The 17,431-nt window shown below is 29.8% G+C and overlaps 2 protein-coding genes and 1 long non-coding RNA gene across 10 annotated transcripts in view; 2 read left to right on the top strand and 1 right to left on the bottom strand.

Moving 5' to 3' along the window:
* LOC122627262 (tau-tubulin kinase homolog Asator) overlaps positions 1-12,073 on the top strand; it is a 16,594-nt gene extending 4,521 nt beyond the window's left edge. For 2 of the 7 annotated variants that reach the window (XM_043808299.1, XM_043808326.1), the window contains exons 3-15: positions 325-472; positions 656-870; positions 994-1,263; positions 1,366-1,452; positions 1,747-2,019; positions 2,355-2,538; positions 2,617-2,945; positions 3,172-3,471; positions 4,466-4,753; positions 4,861-5,128; positions 5,280-5,657; positions 6,292-6,706; positions 6,874-7,201. In XM_043808299.1, coding sequence (XP_043664234.1) covers positions 325-472; positions 656-870; positions 994-1,263; positions 1,366-1,452; positions 1,747-2,019; positions 2,355-2,538; positions 2,617-2,945; positions 3,172-3,471; positions 4,466-4,753; positions 4,861-5,128; positions 5,280-5,657; positions 6,292-6,706; positions 6,874-6,928 — 3,210 coding nt within the window. In that variant the 3' untranslated portion in view covers positions 6,929-7,201. Of the gene's footprint in view, positions 1-324; positions 473-655; positions 871-993; positions 1,264-1,365; positions 1,453-1,746; positions 2,020-2,354; positions 2,539-2,616; positions 2,946-3,171; positions 3,472-4,465; positions 4,754-4,860; positions 5,129-5,279; positions 5,658-6,291; positions 6,707-6,873; positions 7,202-7,222; positions 7,422-7,936; positions 8,151-11,419 lie in introns of those variants that run through there. The other 5 variants (XR_006326822.1, XR_006326821.1, XR_006326820.1 and 2 more) reach the window with 5 other exon arrangements.
* LOC122627305 lies at positions 8,791-13,189 on the bottom strand. Its single transcript, XR_006326830.1, has 2 exons — positions 12,879-13,189; positions 8,791-11,551 (listed from the first exon to the last, which is right to left on the bottom strand). It is a non-coding gene; the product is annotated as an uncharacterized LOC122627305 (long non-coding RNA).
* Positions 13,190-13,574: 385 nt separating this feature from the next.
* LOC122627289 (ATP-dependent RNA helicase DDX42) lies at positions 13,575-17,321 on the top strand. Of its 2 annotated transcripts, XM_043808347.1 has the most exons (10): positions 13,575-13,701; positions 14,062-14,284; positions 14,361-14,633; positions 14,710-15,250; positions 15,334-15,562; positions 15,626-15,900; positions 15,981-16,131; positions 16,208-16,542; positions 16,631-16,756; positions 16,850-17,321. In XM_043808347.1, the coding sequence occupies exons 2-10, from the start codon at positions 14,070-14,072 to the stop codon at positions 17,033-17,035; spliced, it is 2,331 nt and encodes a 776-aa protein (XP_043664282.1). In that variant the 5' UTR covers positions 13,575-13,701; positions 14,062-14,069; the 3' UTR covers positions 17,036-17,321. The 2 variants fall into 2 exon arrangements, with proteins under 2 accessions (XP_043664282.1, XP_043664291.1); XM_043808356.1 differs by having other exon boundaries at positions 13,645-14,284.
* The last annotated feature ends 110 nt before the right edge of the window (positions 17,322-17,431 follow it).

Below are 17,431 nucleotides of genomic sequence, written 5' to 3'. Positions count from 1 at the left end.
TTTTTTTTTATCGTTTTTCGTCTTAACGCGTTCTCTCGACTTTAGAGAACGTAAACTTTGCACGTTTTTTTCTTGGGTCTTATTAACTGCAAATTGATTAAGAAACAAACTTGTTTTGTTTAAGAAGGCTTTTTAAAAAGTAGTACTTTATGAACTGCATTATGCTTTTGAGTTGTTTCGTCTTCCAATTCTAGAATTTAGTCTTTGAGTTTTATCTCTTTTGTAAATAGCAGTAAAAAGAACATTTAAAAGACTATATCTCTGTAGTCTTTTCTAAATAGTTTGGTATAGTGCACAGACTAAGGTGTAATATATATACTATAGGTTAAAAAAATAGGGGGTGGCGGATTTGGTGAAATATACGAAGGCCTAGATTTAATGTCAAAAGAGCAGGTTGCTCTTAAAGTGGAATCCGCACGTCAGCCTAAACAGGTTCTTAAAATGGAAGTTGCTGTATTGAAAAAACTGCAGGGTCAGTATAGAATACCCTCCTATATTCCTTTAATATTTATATGCTTGCTTATAAAATAATGTATTTCTGGGATATTTCTACGGCTGTATTGTTACATTGATTATACCAATGAATCTTTACAATACAGATTTGAACCATATATAAAATAAAGATATTTTTAATATATATATTGCTCTGTTTCAGGTAAAGAACATGTTTGCAGATTTATAGGCTGTGGTCGTAACGATCGATTTAATTACGTTGTAATGCAATTGCAAGGCAAAAATTTAGCTGAATTAAGACGAGCGCAGCCAAGAGGTGCTTTTTCATTATCAACTACTTTACGACTAGGTCTTCAAATTTTGAAAGCAATAGAAAGTATACATCAAGTAGGCTTTCTTCATAGAGATATTAAACCTGTAAGTGTCCTTAATATTTTTAATATTTCATTTACTTATTTCCCTATCTTTACATTCGCATATATTTTTTTTTGTCTCCTGAATTCTTATTAAAGCAATTATTTATTACATTTATGTTTACAGTCAAATTTTTCTATTGGACGCCAATCATACAATGCTAGGTTGGTATATATGTTAGATTTTGGTCTAGCCCGCCAGTTTACAACGGGTACTGGTGAAGTTAGACCACCCCGTGCTGCTGCAGGGTTTAGAGGAACCGTCCGGTATGCATCTGTTAATGCACATAAGAACAAAGAAATGGGACGACATGACGATTTGTGGTCTTTGTTTTACATGCTTGTAGAATTCGTTAATGGTCAACTACCATGGCGTAAAATAAAAGACAAAGAACAAGTTAGTTGATACTCAAATTTTATGCTCATAGTACAAGATGTACATATATCTTATGTAAGTATTTTTAAAATTAATAGTCATACAGTGTTATATGTTTTATAGGTGGGTTTTATGAAAGAAAAGTATGACCACCGCTTACTTTTAAAGCATCTCCCATCTGACCTACGCCTGTTTTTGGAACATATTCAGGTATCTTTTTCAAATTAATACAAGTTAAATATGTCTATTAAAAAGGTAGATCTGCTTATCTCTGCAATACCTTAATCTCTATACATGTAATAGTATTCCAACACTACAAAATTATTATTTAATAGATGTACATATAAAACTTATTTATAAATGATAGGATTTTTAAACATATAAATGTGATATTTTTTTTTATAAATAATATTCATTAAAAAGTCTTTATAGTAAATAGAAATATACATATTTTTTATAATACATATTTTTACAAAATGAAATTAACACGATCATATTTTATAGAGTCTGGGATATGCAGATGAACCAGATTATGCAATGTTAGCTGGTTTGTTTGAACGATGCATGAAACGTAGATGTGTGAAACCAAATGATCCTTATGATTGGGAAAGACCATTGATAGCTAATGAAGGTTTATCAACTACCAGATCATTACCTACAGTTACTGTTCCTCCTGCACTTACAACAGCAACTGCTATTAATCAGCCTCCAACCATACCAACTGTAGATACAAACAACCAAGAAAATGTTGAACCAGACAACCGAAAAGAGTTAGATGTAAGAAATGTAGTTAAAATTATTTTTACAGTTTATAATAAGACTAAAATCAGTATAGTATTACTAGTAATATGACAGAAAATTATGCCTGTTTTATATATACAAATATTCGTATATTAGAGACTAGTATGATTACAAAAGAACAGTATAGAATCACTTACTCCCGTTTGGGAAGATAAATTCTTTTATTTTTTATTAAATTTATTAAACAAATAGAGCTTAAGTAGCCAAGCACAAACAATGAATAATCTAGTATACTCAGTCTCATACTTTACATTCATATGTTTCTAATTTTAATTTTAATAATAACATATATATTATGATATCCTTGAAAGGCACTGATGGATTATGAAAGTGTATGTAGAAGGAACAGACAACGTGAAGTTGAAAGTTCTCCAGTACCATTTGCATCAGCTATTAGTAATCATGGTCGAGATAAAAATTGTAATGCAACAATACCTACAACAGATAATACTCAGGCTGGTACACAGAATACTGCAATTCTTCCTGTAGTTCAAGGTTGGTAGACCTTTTTTGTATATCTGTGATAATTTAAATTATTTTATTATTACTATAACATAATTTTCCTTTCTTTAGGTTCTCCGAAAAAAAGGCGTGCTTTATCAATGGCAGTAGAACCACAAACTCCTGCTACAACAGTAGAAAAGCAACTGGACAATGAAGGTGATGCATTAATGGCGTCTGCTTGTTCAGCTTCTGAAGTTCCTCGTTCTAAAGTAATATCAAATGCAGTAACTCCATTAAGAAAATCTGCAAGTGGCGCAACGTTTGCCCGTTTGCGTGTTGCTACTGCTCCAGAAAAAACTTCTGGTGAACCACCAAGTCCACGTGTACAAACTGAAGTGGATGCGTCTTACTGCTCATATGATGTGACTAATACAAAATACATAGGAAATCAAAGTCCCGTATGTATACAGCATGACGTTTCACATGTGTCTTTATGTATATTATTTTCTTTACATGTATTTCTGTACCAATAACTATATAAAAAAATTAATTATTTATATGCATCACATTAAAGCATTTCCATGGTAGTAAAACACTTTAGTATTAACCTTTTTTTCAGTCTCTGCACTTGAAGTATTTCTTTATTTTGTAAGCAGGTACCCCTGCTATCTTATATATGATTAGCAGGTTACTGAACAGAGGGAACCATTACGACGGGAACCAAGAAGAAGAACAGATGGGCGACAGCAAGGAAGAGCAGGACGTGCTACTGTACGGGATTGCTCCATTACGCAGTTTGCGCAGATAGATGACGACAATGTGTCAGCCTTACAACAAGTGACAAAAGGTGGTGGTGGATTAACATTAGCTTCACAATGGAAATCGCAATTCGATGATTCTGAAGAAACAGATAATGAATGGAAAGGTGAAAATTTACAAAGTCCCGAACATAAGGGTACGAATCCACCATCTTTGGTTCCACAGGTGAGTATTAGATCTATTATTTTGTTCAGAAGGTCAGACGCGAATAGAATACATTTACTCACAGAAATTTCATTTAGATTCTATATATGTGGATGTAATTTTTAAATATTTGTTTTTTTATTAGTGCGGCTTACACGTTCGCGTGTTTTATATTTACATCAGATATTATCTTTCAATTTTTTAAATAATACAATTTCGATAATTGATGGAAGTATCTGTTATATTCTAGCCATGTCTGCCCTATATCAACATCCTCGCTTGACACCTGCTGTACTGCCAAATCAAGTTCTTGATTACCGTCGTTTTGAGTTCAAAATGCTATAGCCTCTCCTTTTACGTATATGTTAATAATTTCATTTCTTTGGATTAGAGTTACATGTATATCAAGATTAATAATGCAAGTGTAATCATAGAAAAATACAGTTTAATGCATGACCCGTATTAACAAATATATACAGGATGTTCTATTTGATTAATCCATGCAAATAGAATACCTATGGTCATGCATTAATATACATTTATAATTTATTCTATATATGATTCATTTGCCTTCTGTTAGAAGATGATAGTACACGAAACATTTTACTATTTTCTTGCAATGTTCTTCAAAACTTTGTTCCAAATTTAAAGAAATATCATAATGTAATAAAAAAATACAGTATCAAGAAAGGTGTTCTTATGTGTATAAAGTAGTGGGATAAAGTATACAATTTTTAATGTAAGTTTATTGCATGTGTTCTACTGTGCTTACTAATAAAATATAGTAGGAGCAAAGTATTAATTACATTTTTAAAATATAAATATGTATGGGGTGTATAATAAGCTATGATTATAGTACTAAAATAATTAGTCGAAATTTGATATTGTTTTTGCAACAAATATTTTAATGTAATCATACGGAATTTAATGAATTTAATGGAAAATATTACATGTAATAACATTTCTTCCTTTTAGCTTTTGTTCATTTTTTTTTATATACCTTTTGTTTATCCAGACAGCTGCTAATGAAGCTAATACTACAACAACTTCAATACCAGTACCACCTGATACAAAAGCAGCAGGTCCACACCCAAGTAGTTCATCAAATACAGTACAACAGCATGTGGTAGTACCAACAGCTTTATCGCGTATAAGTGAAGATTCTCCACGTCCGGTAGTTCCACATAGATGTTTAAATATTGCTGGTATAGAGAAATATCCAGAACTTCAAGGAGCTCTTCCACGTGCTTGGAGCGTTCCTACATTAGCACCGCATGTTCGCAGCCATCTTGAAGCTCCATTGGTATGTATAATTATATATTACATTATATAATCTCTTTTATTATATCATCTCTGTGTGATATCATTTTGTATTAATAGTTATACAATATCCTAACGTCCTTTTAATAGGTTCAACAAGCTGCATTTGATGACTTATTTTACGAAGTAGATGTTATGAGAAACATTGCTACAAGATATGATGAGCCAAGACAAAATCCACCACCAAGGAGAGCTAGTGTACCTGCTGTTGCTTTTTCACCTCATAACACTGTGCCAAGCACTCCTGCTGGCGATGAAGAAGAAGAAGCTGTAGCAGGAAAGCTTGAAATTAGAGTAGTAGATGCAACTGGAGGAGCTACAGTAATACAAACAAGTGCAGATAGGGAACCACTACAAAGTGAGTTGAACAATAAACGTATTAATTTCCTATTAATTTGAAAAAAAATGTCTAATTCTACACATTACAGATAATTGTCTGAAATTAATCTTCAGTTTTCTATTGATAAAAGCTTTATTCCTCAACTTAATTTAATTCATTTAATTCACAGGAAAATTAACGAATGGTACTGCAGGTAGTCCAGCTAGCCCAAATCCAGGGCCTGAAGAACCATCAGTTTATTACGATGCAAATGAAAGTCGGGTACCTATTAACAATATTCAGAATAAAGAGTCTGGTGCTACCACTGCCGTAACCACTGTTTCAAACTCAGTGCCATTACTGCGTGAATATAAGGACAATAAGGAGAAGGAAACACCTTGCAGAACGTATAGTATTCACAGTAAAATACCAATACCAGTGAAGAGTCCTAAATGTTCATTATCCGAATCAACTCCTGAAACTAATACACCAAATACTAGGACTGGAACAGGAAGTGAAGTAGAAAAATCACCAGCACCCGTGGTTGTAACTAAGGAAAGAGAAACTAGTTAGTAAAATGCTTTTTCATGATATATGATAATTTTTTATATATCGTGTTAACTAGTACACGAGTTTAAAGTTTTCTCCGTATTTGATCGAATTACGATATCTTCGATTTCTATATCTACGATAGATCAGAAAAAGAAATTAAATATTTTTAGTAACATTTAATGAAGACATAATGTGTTGTAGTGCAAGAATAATTTTTAAGATTTCCCTGCTAAGAAAAATGGAAATATCTTGCAAATAGAGATAATTAAATTATTCTTAAATAATACTTGCTTAATATTAGGTATAATAGTGTATTAACTTGATACAATTTTAGAATATTAATAATCTTATACATGTTATTTAAAAAAAATATTTATATATTAGAAAGCAATCTATTGAAAAGGTATACTTTTCTTATATTAATTAAAAAGTTAGCTTATATTATTTTATATTATCACATCATTGGCTTAATGATTTGAAACTTACATTGCAATGCTTTCATCATATTATTTATCATTTCAATAATCTAATTTCATCTTATTATTAATTACGAGAGAGAGAACAAATCTTTATTTAGTACTAAATATGCGTTGATTTTTGCAATTAATATTACATACAAATCTATCAATACTAATGCTACTAAATTTTAGCTATCAAAGGTAAACCCTTGACAGTACATATGGAGGCACCTGCACTTCGTCGTTGTGCTACTTTACCTGATGCAAGACCAAATATGTCACCTTTAACATCGGCTAGTTCGGCGGAAGATGACAATTTAACTGGTTGTACACCAGCATTACGCCGTCGAAGACAAAGTGAAAAGTATGTAACAGATGCCAGTCAACTAAATTTACGATTTCAAAGACCACAACGTAGGATGAGGCCAAATTCTGAAGTATTACCAAGATGCTTCCCTAGAGGTGTACCTTCGCATCTGTTAGGAGAAGGTGGTAAAAGAACAGAAGAAAGCAGTGATAATGATTCTGATAGCAGTGGTCCACAAAACGCTCAACCTCCACCGCCGCCAGCAACTCTTCCACCTCATGTAGCGGAAAATAATGCTAGGTATAATATAATCTACGAGCCCATTATTTTATATCACTAGATAATTACAAATATAATTACACTATTTTGTGTTAAGAAGAATACACACACACACACACACACACACACACACACATATTTATCAATTGTTTATTTGTATATTCATCCATATGTATTTAACGTTTCAGGTGTCGCAGATTTAGACCTATACCAGATACTACGGTAGTTAGCAGAGAATCGTGAGAATTAGTGTTCAGAATTTCCCAAGTCTTTGCTTATATTACAATCAAGACAATTCTACCACAGCCAACTGGGAGTGTGATACTTTCTTGGAAGAATACAGCCTTCATAGTAATCCGAGATGCTCATTAGAACTTAAAGACTTTGCTGAAAGGGATGGATATTCATTGTTATTTTATAAGAGAAGCACAGCACTATATTATTTTGGTATGTGATCGCGTAAAATATTGTTTTAAAACCACATTTTCAATTAAATTATCGTTATTTATGACATGATACATTTTTTTTAATTTTTAGGACGTATAATTTACAAATTGCAGTAGGCTGAGCGTAATTGTAAATACTTCTATTTTCGGTGTACATTCAGTATAAAAAATCGAAATACTCAAATAACGATCATTAGAAATTATATCTTTTTAATCGTGAAAATCTTTAATATAATATAACTTGGCAGTTATATTTTATATTAAATCTAATTTATTTCAATAAATAGCTGTTTCGTGATTCTAACTTTTTATTTTTTCTGTGAAAAAGAATATTCGTATATTTATTTATTTATTTTATATAATTAAAATTATATTATTAAATGATATTTAATTTTGTCAGAAATATTGACAGAACGTTTAAGATAATATATTTTAAAAACACCATAATATACAATACTGTTTGTGCACTGAAAATTTATTTTGAAGTTTAAATTGCATAAAATATGATGTGTTAAAATGTGTTTGAGGACTACAAAACAATGCTTTGTTATAACTTTGATCATGTAATGCCCTTGGGTGTTAAATTATACATGATACAAAATTACACATATACATACATCATGCGCGCGCGCTCGCGTATATACAGATGTAAATTATACTAATAATGCTAGAACTACATATGGATTATACTTAGCAATTTTACATACAATGTAAAGCACTCAAACAAAAAGTTATGCCTGATGCTAAACACAAATTCATACATATAATAATAGTTACAACTCTGATCAGTATATCTTATTTACAGTTTAAATTGCAAAGGAAGCAAATATTTATCTTATAGAAGATAATTTTGAAGTAACCATTAATCCGGGCGAGTATGCTAGTCTTTAAAAGCCCACTACAGGAATCAACAGAATGCAACAATTTTTCAGTAACATCATCCAGATTGTTTGTGTATCACATTAATTAATAATTTAAACATACTGGATATTTAGTATATCTATTGGTAACAGACATTATGATTGATATGGTTTTAAACTTTCTTTTTATCACACTGTGCAATACTAGAGTTGTTAAAAACTGTGATCATAAGTTGCAAGAAACTTATCAAGTTGATCACGATCTCCAATATTGTTCCGTACAAGCGAAAATAACATGAAGTTGAAATAAGCAATGTTAGATCATCGGTTGTAAGCTGCATTTTTTATTTAGGGATATTAGAATATTATAGCTTTATTTTAATATTCTATTAATTTCATAATGAACTATTTTTTTTTCATTTTATCAACTAATTACAAATATACTAAAAATATCTAATGGATGTCCAAATAACTTATAATTCAAGATTTAGACAATATTTTGGGAAGTAGAAAGTACTTTTATTGAAAATTGAATAACATATTTTATTGATAACTTTATGTAATTCTTTTATTCAAATATTATGCAGCTTTTCCTATGAATAACCAATAATTCACAAGTGATTAAAATCTAGTGATTCTTAAAACTAGTCAAATAGAATTCTATAGTGCTGTATTATTAAAATCAATTTTTTGAGTATAAAGTCATTATTTTGTACAAGAAAAGATTTTGTGCAATTTATGAAATTTTTCAAGCAGTAATATAAGATATAATGATTAGTTTTCAAAGTAAAAAAAAAAAAAAAAAAAAAAAAAAAATTAAATTATTTATTAACAAAAGAGACTAACATTTTATTTTTGGTTAAAAGTAAAATGTTCTCGCATATTTTTATTGATCAAACATTAAAAACAAAATTAGGATAAACCTGTAAGTATATATTCGGACAAATATATATGAAAGGTGCCACACAAAGACATAGCTATAAAAGTAAAGAATATAAATGCAATTTACTAGTAAGATACTAGTCAATCGTCGATTCTCTCTCTCTCTATATATATATATATATATCTACATTTTTAGATATATTAAATATAAATTGTTTTCAAATGTGTTAGTTTGGTTTTCAATTATAAAAAAGTGAAAGTACTAGATATCTATGGGTATTCACTTGAAATTTTATAGAATTGTGGAAATAAATAAAATATGTTCTTTTTTTAATTGTGTAAATAAAATAATGGGGTATGTATCTGTGTTTGAAGCTATAAGGTATATATCACAAATGTACAATGTACGGTATGTATGTACATGCACATACGTATATTGTTGTGTAAACCCATATAGTACAAAACGCTCTATTAAATAAAAAGGACTATGATTCAAATTAATTGTGAATTTAGACTTCACTTTGTGAAATTGATGCTGGAGTATTCCGCAATTTCGTATGTTTAAGAAAAATCAGAAAATGTCATAATAAATCAATGATTTAATAAATTATTTCATGTATTTAAAGTAGCCTGTCTTATGATATACATGAATATGTAATTATTTTCAACAAACATTTGATATTACTATAATTATTTTAAATTCATCAAAAACCATCTTACTTTTATTGTAAGATTACTATTATAATATATTACAAGTAAAATGATTGATCTCCTATTAAATCAATATTACATGTTTCAATTAAATATGTAAGCATAAGATAGGTTTCTTTAAAAAATTTCTTTTTTATTTATACTTGAATATACTTAAAAATCATGAAGATATTTAATCTAAACGGGTATAAAAAACAGCGTATAAGTGCATTACAGTACTGATAACGTATCCTTTCAATCAGTATTAAAATAATTGTCTTTGCTGTGCAATAGTTTAAAATACTATATTAATACAGATACGCCATCATGTAGTTTATATGCCAAATTATGGATACTCGAAATAAAAATAATTATTGTTATTGTAACTTAGAGCAATACTTCTATGTTATAAATTCTTTAACAGGTTTTTATATACTGCTCGCATGAAGTTGGTAAATATGGACATTTTGCAATAATTTTTTATAAATGTATTTAAAGAAAATACGTATACACATATGTTGCTTAAGTTATTTGAACTATTACAATGTAATATAGAAGTATTGTAATTTTATAATTTGTATCTATGAGAAATAAGTTTTCTGTTAAATATCATCAAAGAAATATTTCTGTCAACATCGCTTACAAGATACCAGACGTTAAAAGAAATGTTGCATTCCGTTGAGTGAAGCCGCCCATACCATCCCACCTCTTAGGTTCCTGTACATATTATGCTATTGTAACATTAATAACTTAATGTTGACTATCTTTCATAGATTGTCAAATAATATGATAATTATAATATCCTTTTGCTGCTTTGTGATCTATAAAAGATAGAACTTTGTCGGTACATGTGAACATAGCAACTCTTGATTCTTATTTGTTAGATAAGAACATAGGAGTTATATAATAATTAACAAATAAACAATTGTATTTAAATATGAAAATAGTTGTCTATAAATAATTAATTAGCATTAGTTATTATTAAAATATTAAAAACAAAAATATATATAAGATGAGACATAAACAAAATCTTAAGAAATAATACTTGTATTTCATTACATCAATAAAACAAAGGAGAGAATATTGTTTTTCTTCGCACAATATAGTTTAATGTATTTTGCAAGTGCCAAGTAAAGTAACTAAAATTATCACAGTGCTTTGCATTGTAATAAAAATTAACTAATTAAACTGAAAGTATATACTTTACAGGTCATATCAAACCCAATCAAAATCTTGGTGCAATACAAATTAAATAGATTCTATAGATTGGAATATGGTGTTAGATTATAGCTAGCTAGTCCTGCCACAGTTTTTACTCTATATGTATAATGAATGCTGAGGTACATATAAACAGCGATCAATGTTATAAAAAATGCTATGTCTTTATTATTTTTGAGTTAAGATATTTGCACTGAACCTAAGATGTATTCTTTAATTCTTTAATAACATATTTTAGAATACCCAAAAATTCTTTCTTACATTAATAATAATAATAACAAAATAGATATTAACTTCTTTTTAATAAAATGTGAACAATTTTAAGTGTCCTCTCATTTTTTCAAATTTAAATGTTAAATTTAACATATCAAGATTAACTGAAATACTCAAATGAATAAACTCAAATAAATGATCGAAATAACAAGATCATTATTTTTGTGTAAAATCAAATAAATTGGTTATAAACTAGTTCGCCATTATATCATATAGTATTAAGTTGGATTCATATTGCATATAAAGTTGTTACATTACAAACCGTCGATGTAACATTTAATAACATCTATATTATATTGTACTTGCACTTGCCACTACTAAAAATTTATAATAAAATAAATAAATATTTATTTTTTCTATTACAGAATATATTGACGGCTTATAACGTGTTAACATTATCAATGTGAATTGAGCTTTAATACCATATAAAATATACGTTATGTGAGTCAATCATGCTGGTTTTACGATCTCCAAGCTCTAACGCAGTGGTGTCCAATCTTCTTGGTAATATGGATCGCATTGAGTAAAAAATCGCATATAAAAAATAAAAAATACAATATAGTAAATATATAATAAATATAAAAATTTCTTTTTTTTTTTTTAGTTTTTAGTCACATTATCTTCGCAATAAAACACTAAACATGTTTTCACTTATAAAGTATTGCTGCTTTAATCCTATCACCACGTGGTGTCCGCGGCCATCGAAATTTTTTCCATAAAACGATTATATTCGGGTCGTTGTATTAATCTACCACAGGAAATTTATTCTAGGCCATATTATTTGCTTTATTGGACCATATGAGGTCTGAGGGCCACAAGTTGGATACCACTGCTCTAATGTAAAACGCACGCTTAAATTTTAGTTCTACCTATGAAACACTAAGCGGCGCAGTAATACGTAGATGTAATAGCTTTATTTGTGTACGAGTAGTATTCATTGTTTTGTGTGCGTATATATTGTGTGTATACTAAAATAATATTTATTTTATTTTCGCTTCGGCGCACTTGTGAAAAAACCAAGATCGAAGGTTTTCCAAGGTCGAAACATATTGCTGATAATTGGGTGTTGGAGTGTTTAAATCGTTCGATTGATTTTTCTGTTTTATAAGTTTCAAAGTAGGAAATGATGTATTTTATTACAGCAAATAAAATATTTTCCTTTGTAAATAACAAGTAATTTATCTTGAATTTTTCTTAGAAATTCTATAGTTTAAATGTACATATAATATGTTTACTTATAGGATAAATAGATAAAAAAAAATATTTGAAAGTGAAAAGATTAATATTCAATTGTGATGGATTGTAAAACATGATATAATTTCATGATGGTTACTTTTCAGACATTGAAATTCAGATACTATTAAATACGAATTGAATAATATACTACGCATATTATAAGCGTATATATACGTTCTTCGTATCTAATGGTGCTTTGTTCGAAAGAATATATATAAATCGTAAGTCAATGTCTAACTTTCAAGAATAATTTACATTTACTATTTAAATTCCTGGTCACATACGGATGCCTGCTTTCAAGTACTTAAATATTTGATTAAAGTATTGTCGACAATAGTAGATATCTGCTTTATTGATGTAAAATGCGACCAATAAGACTAAATCTCTGTTTTACTAATCGATAATGATAGATAACGGTTTACCGACTCTTTCATAATAATAACTCTGTTTTTATCGATGAGCAATGGTAAATTCCTATTTGACCTTTTCTATCAGTAATAATAAATTCCTGTTTTATTAGTCGATATATTTTTATTTTACTGACGAACTTTCACTTTGGAGGTATTAATAAATATTTGAATTACTTACCTTTTTGTCGATAGAAGTAGTTGATTGTTTTACCAGCTTAACACTTGGGAGATAATAAATTCCTGTATTATCTTGTATTATTCTCGGATTATATACTCCTGTATTACCGATCCGATGTTCACTCGTTGGAAGGCGAAAGACGACTGGATTGATAAATATCAAAGTCAATCGAACGTTCGATTGTTTTTCTTGTTCTCTTTGTACGCACAAGGAAGCTATTATTTACTCCACGGATATAAACATAACCACACTAGCGTTTATATGGCAGTCAGTAGTGGGGTTAAGAGCTTCTATCTTTTGTCGCAGATTTCGGAGGGCGCCACTGTAAGAAATGTTTCCATTCGAAAAATGTCGAAAAGAGTAATAAGTCCAGGCATAATTCTTGACCAATTTTGAGGAACAAGATCTTATTTTAAGTATAAGGGTTTAAGTAAGAACTCCACTTTCTCCAAGTTTTGAAAAAGCTTTATTTTTATGCATAAACTATCGTCGAAAAAACACTTCTTTTAAAACGCATTATTTAAAGAAAATAATGTGTTTTCAAAAATTCTCATTTTTAAAATGAGATCTTGTTCATCAGAATTGTTCAAAAATTATATCATTATTCATTGTTGGTGTAAATCATTATAGAACGAGAAGCGATAAACAGCCTTAAATTTTATGTTTAAAATCGATGTGACATGCTACCTTTTTATTACCTTATGGTGGCAGCACTGTCTTCGAGTTTTCGTGACAGATGCATCCTGCATTCATTCTACACGTTCGATACGAAGTTGAGTTGTTCTTAATGCAAATAAATCCATACGTGATATTGCTGTCTAAGGTGGTTGTTATACACGCATATATATATGTATCACTCTAAAAATATAATTTCTGATTGTTAGATAGTGAATAAAGAAATTATATAGAATGTGTTTTACGATGTTTGTGTCATAGCTAATTCTAAGATTATTCTAACCTTATTAGAGCTGTGTTTACATGAAAGAAAAATTATAGATTTATTATATTTTAATATTTTTAAATATTGAAATTAATAATAATATATTTATAATGTCTATGAATGAAATTATACTTTTGCTTTACATTTACTAAATAAAAAGTTACATATTCGTGCTTTTATTAAGAGGTTAACCTTACAATTAATAGTTGGTGCTTTCTTTTTATTTTCATTTAATTTTAATAGAAATAATTATGAGTTATCACCGTGGTGGTGGTAATAAACCTAAGGGTTTTGGATTCCCTGGTTTTCAAATGACAGGAACCAAACGAAGTGGTTCCAATATACCTCCTCCTCCACCAAATTCAGTACTGAGTAAACAAGGATATCACACTATGAACTCTATTACTGAAAATGCTTTATCTGCTTGTTGGGGTATGCCAAAGAAACGTAGCAAAACTGAAGAAGAGTAAGTAAAATGTTATATAATCGATAATTATTAATTTATTATAAATATAAATCTTATTATTATATTCATACAATAGATATTTTGAAGACGATGATGATCCTCCTACATCCTCCTTGGAGTATATACCTGCACCTGGATCGCCAACATACGACTTAATGAAAAAGACAACACCAAAAGAAGATAGCGATAGCGAAGAAGATCCTTTAGATGCTTTTATGGCAGGTATTGATGCAGAAGTTAAGAAAAATAATTATGAAGCTCAGTTAGCAGAAGAAGATCGTAAAGAAGACAAGTCTAAAGGATTTAGAGCAGATATAGATGGGGAGGACGATGAAGAGAGCTATTATAGGTAAAGAGCAAGCTATTGAATTTTTTCAAAAAAATATCAAAGAAGAATATCAAATAGTGATTACTAATTTTATAAGGTATATGGAAGAAAATCCTACTGCTGGATTACAACAAGAAGAGTCTGATCAGGAGATCGAATATGATGAAGATGGAAATCCTATAGCACCTCCCAAAAAAAAAGAGATTGATCCATTACCAGCGGTTGATCATAGTGAAATAGAATATGAGTCTTTTGAAAAAAATTTTTATAATGTACATGAAGAAATTGCAAATTTAAGTAAGCAACAAATTGATGATTTAAGAAAGACTTTGGGTATAAAAGTATCGGGACCTTCGCCACCGAATCCTGTCACTAGTTTCGGACATTTTGGATTTGACGATGCTCTGATAAAAGCCATTCGAAAGAATGAGTATACACAACCCACACCAATTCAAGCTCAAGCTGTCCCTGCTGCTTTAAGTGGACGAGATATTATAGGTATTGCAAAAACTGGTAGTGGAAAGACAGCAGCTTTCATATGGCCAATGTTAGTTCATATCATGGACCAGAGAGAATTAAAAACTGGAGATGGTCCTATTGGTCTTATTTTGGCACCAACTAGAGAATTATCTCAACAGGTGATTTAATTTTTTACATTAAGGAAGATATATTAACAACATATTTACATAATTGAAATAAATATAAATCATATCCTATTTAGATTTATCAAGAAGCAAAGAAGTTTGGTAAAGTGTATAACATACAAGTCTGTTGTTGTTACGGGGGTGGTAGTAAATGGGAACAAAGTAAAGCTTTAGAAGCTGGTGCTGAAATAGTTGTTGCCACACCTGGTAGAATGATCGACTTGGTCAAAATGAAAGCAACAAATTTAACAAGGGTCACATTTTTGGTATTGGATGAAGCGGATCGAATGTTTGATATGGGATTTGGTAAGTAAATTTATTTAAATTAAAATTAAAATCAAATTTTCGTTTGTTAATTTTTTTTTACAGAGCCTCAAGTGCGATCGATATGTAATCATGTTAGACCAGACAGACAAACGCTACTTTTTAGCGCCACATTTAAGAAGAAAGTCGAAAAACTTGCTAGAGACGTTTTAACAGATCCAGTAAGGATAGTTCAGGGAGATGTTGGAGAAGCCAATACAGATGTAACTCAACATGTCATAATGTTTCATAATAATCCTTCTGGTAAATGGTCTTGGTTATTACATAATCTTGTAGAGTTTTTAAGTGCTGGAAGTTTATTAATCTTTGTGACCAAAAAGGTAAGAGCATTAGATGTATTATTCAATCATTAAATATAATAACGAGTACGCGTATATCTAATTTTTTTTTTCTTTATCAGTTGAATGCAGAGGAGCTTGCCAATAATCTTAAGTTAAAAGAATTTGATGTTTTACTTTTGCATGGTGATATGGACCAAATTGAAAGAAATAAAGTTATTACAGCGTTTAAAAAAAAGGATGTCAGCACCTTAGTAGCTACTGATGTAGCTGGTAATTTAATTTCTTTTTTTCTTTAAAAATACTTTTTCTTGATAAAAATGATTATAATAAAATTATTTTACCTTAGCTCGTGGTTTGGACATTCCACATATAAAGACAGTCGTGAATTATGACGTAGCACGTGATATTGATACGCATACTCATAGAATAGGTAGAACAGGTCGAGCAGGAGAAAAGGGTACTGCATATACTCTTGTGACGGAAAAAGATAAAGAATTTGCCGGTCATTTAGTAAGGAATCTTGAAGGTGCAAATCAGGAAGTTCCTAAAAGCTTAATGGATTTGGCCATGCAAAGTGCTTGGTTCAGAAAGTCCAGATTTAAAGGTGGAAAAGGTAAAAGTTTGAATGTTGGTGGTGCTGGACTTGGTTTCAGAGAAAGACCTGATACTTCAACGAATACGGTATTTGTCGATTGTTTTAAATAATATATGAATAAAATCGAGACTTATTCGTTCATGGAGTTCTTTATCGGATGACTTTTAACTTTAGACCAGCGGCACTTCGCAAGGATCCAAAGATATAAGTGAAGTTGTTAAAAAATTAGAAAGACACGGTCCAGGCAGTGATCGTCTTTCTGCTATGAAAGCTGCTTTCCGAAGCCAATATAATTCACAAGTAAAATAATATACTCTCGTTATACTTTCTATTGATATTTAGTACAACCAATATAAATGATTGTTTTCTTGAATTTTTATTTATTTGTTTTAGTTCCGAGCGTCGTCGGATCATACGTGGGAACAAACTATCACACCACCTTCGGTTATAATGCCGCCACCACCGCCAGTGCCCCCAAAACCTAGTGTAGATCGACCTAAAGACAACCAAACCTCGAATTCTTCTGAATCAGACAACAAAACGGAACGGAAAAGAGTACGGAAGAGTCGTTGGGAATGATAAAAATATAATTATGCAGCCATTATTTTGTGATCGACTGTCATAATATGAGAAATTGTTTTATATTACAATAAAATTTAATTTTATCGCGAATACCTTACGATATATTAACGCATATTTTATTCATTATTCGATATTTCATTTTGTATCTTGCGTTGTTGTAAATCTATTGTATATAAATAAGTGTCGGTCGATGATAAGATTAGTCCTATATTTGTTACTATCAGCAAACATTTCTAAGATAATTATATTAGCACCGAATAAATGGACATTTGAAATCTTTAAATATTATATAATTCTATCTTTTATTGTATTAAAAAAAAAATACTTTTCAAACTTACTTTACACACTTCACTTCATTCATTTTCTTTTCATTCGTGTTGAGAAAAATAGAGT

Source organism: Vespula pensylvanica, chromosome 1 (genome assembly GCF_014466175.1).
Source record: "Vespula pensylvanica isolate Volc-1 chromosome 1, ASM1446617v1, whole genome shotgun sequence".
Lineage (NCBI taxonomy): Eukaryota > Metazoa > Arthropoda > Insecta > Hymenoptera > Vespidae > Vespula > Vespula pensylvanica.
This window is presented reverse-complemented; position numbering and strand designations above follow the sequence as displayed.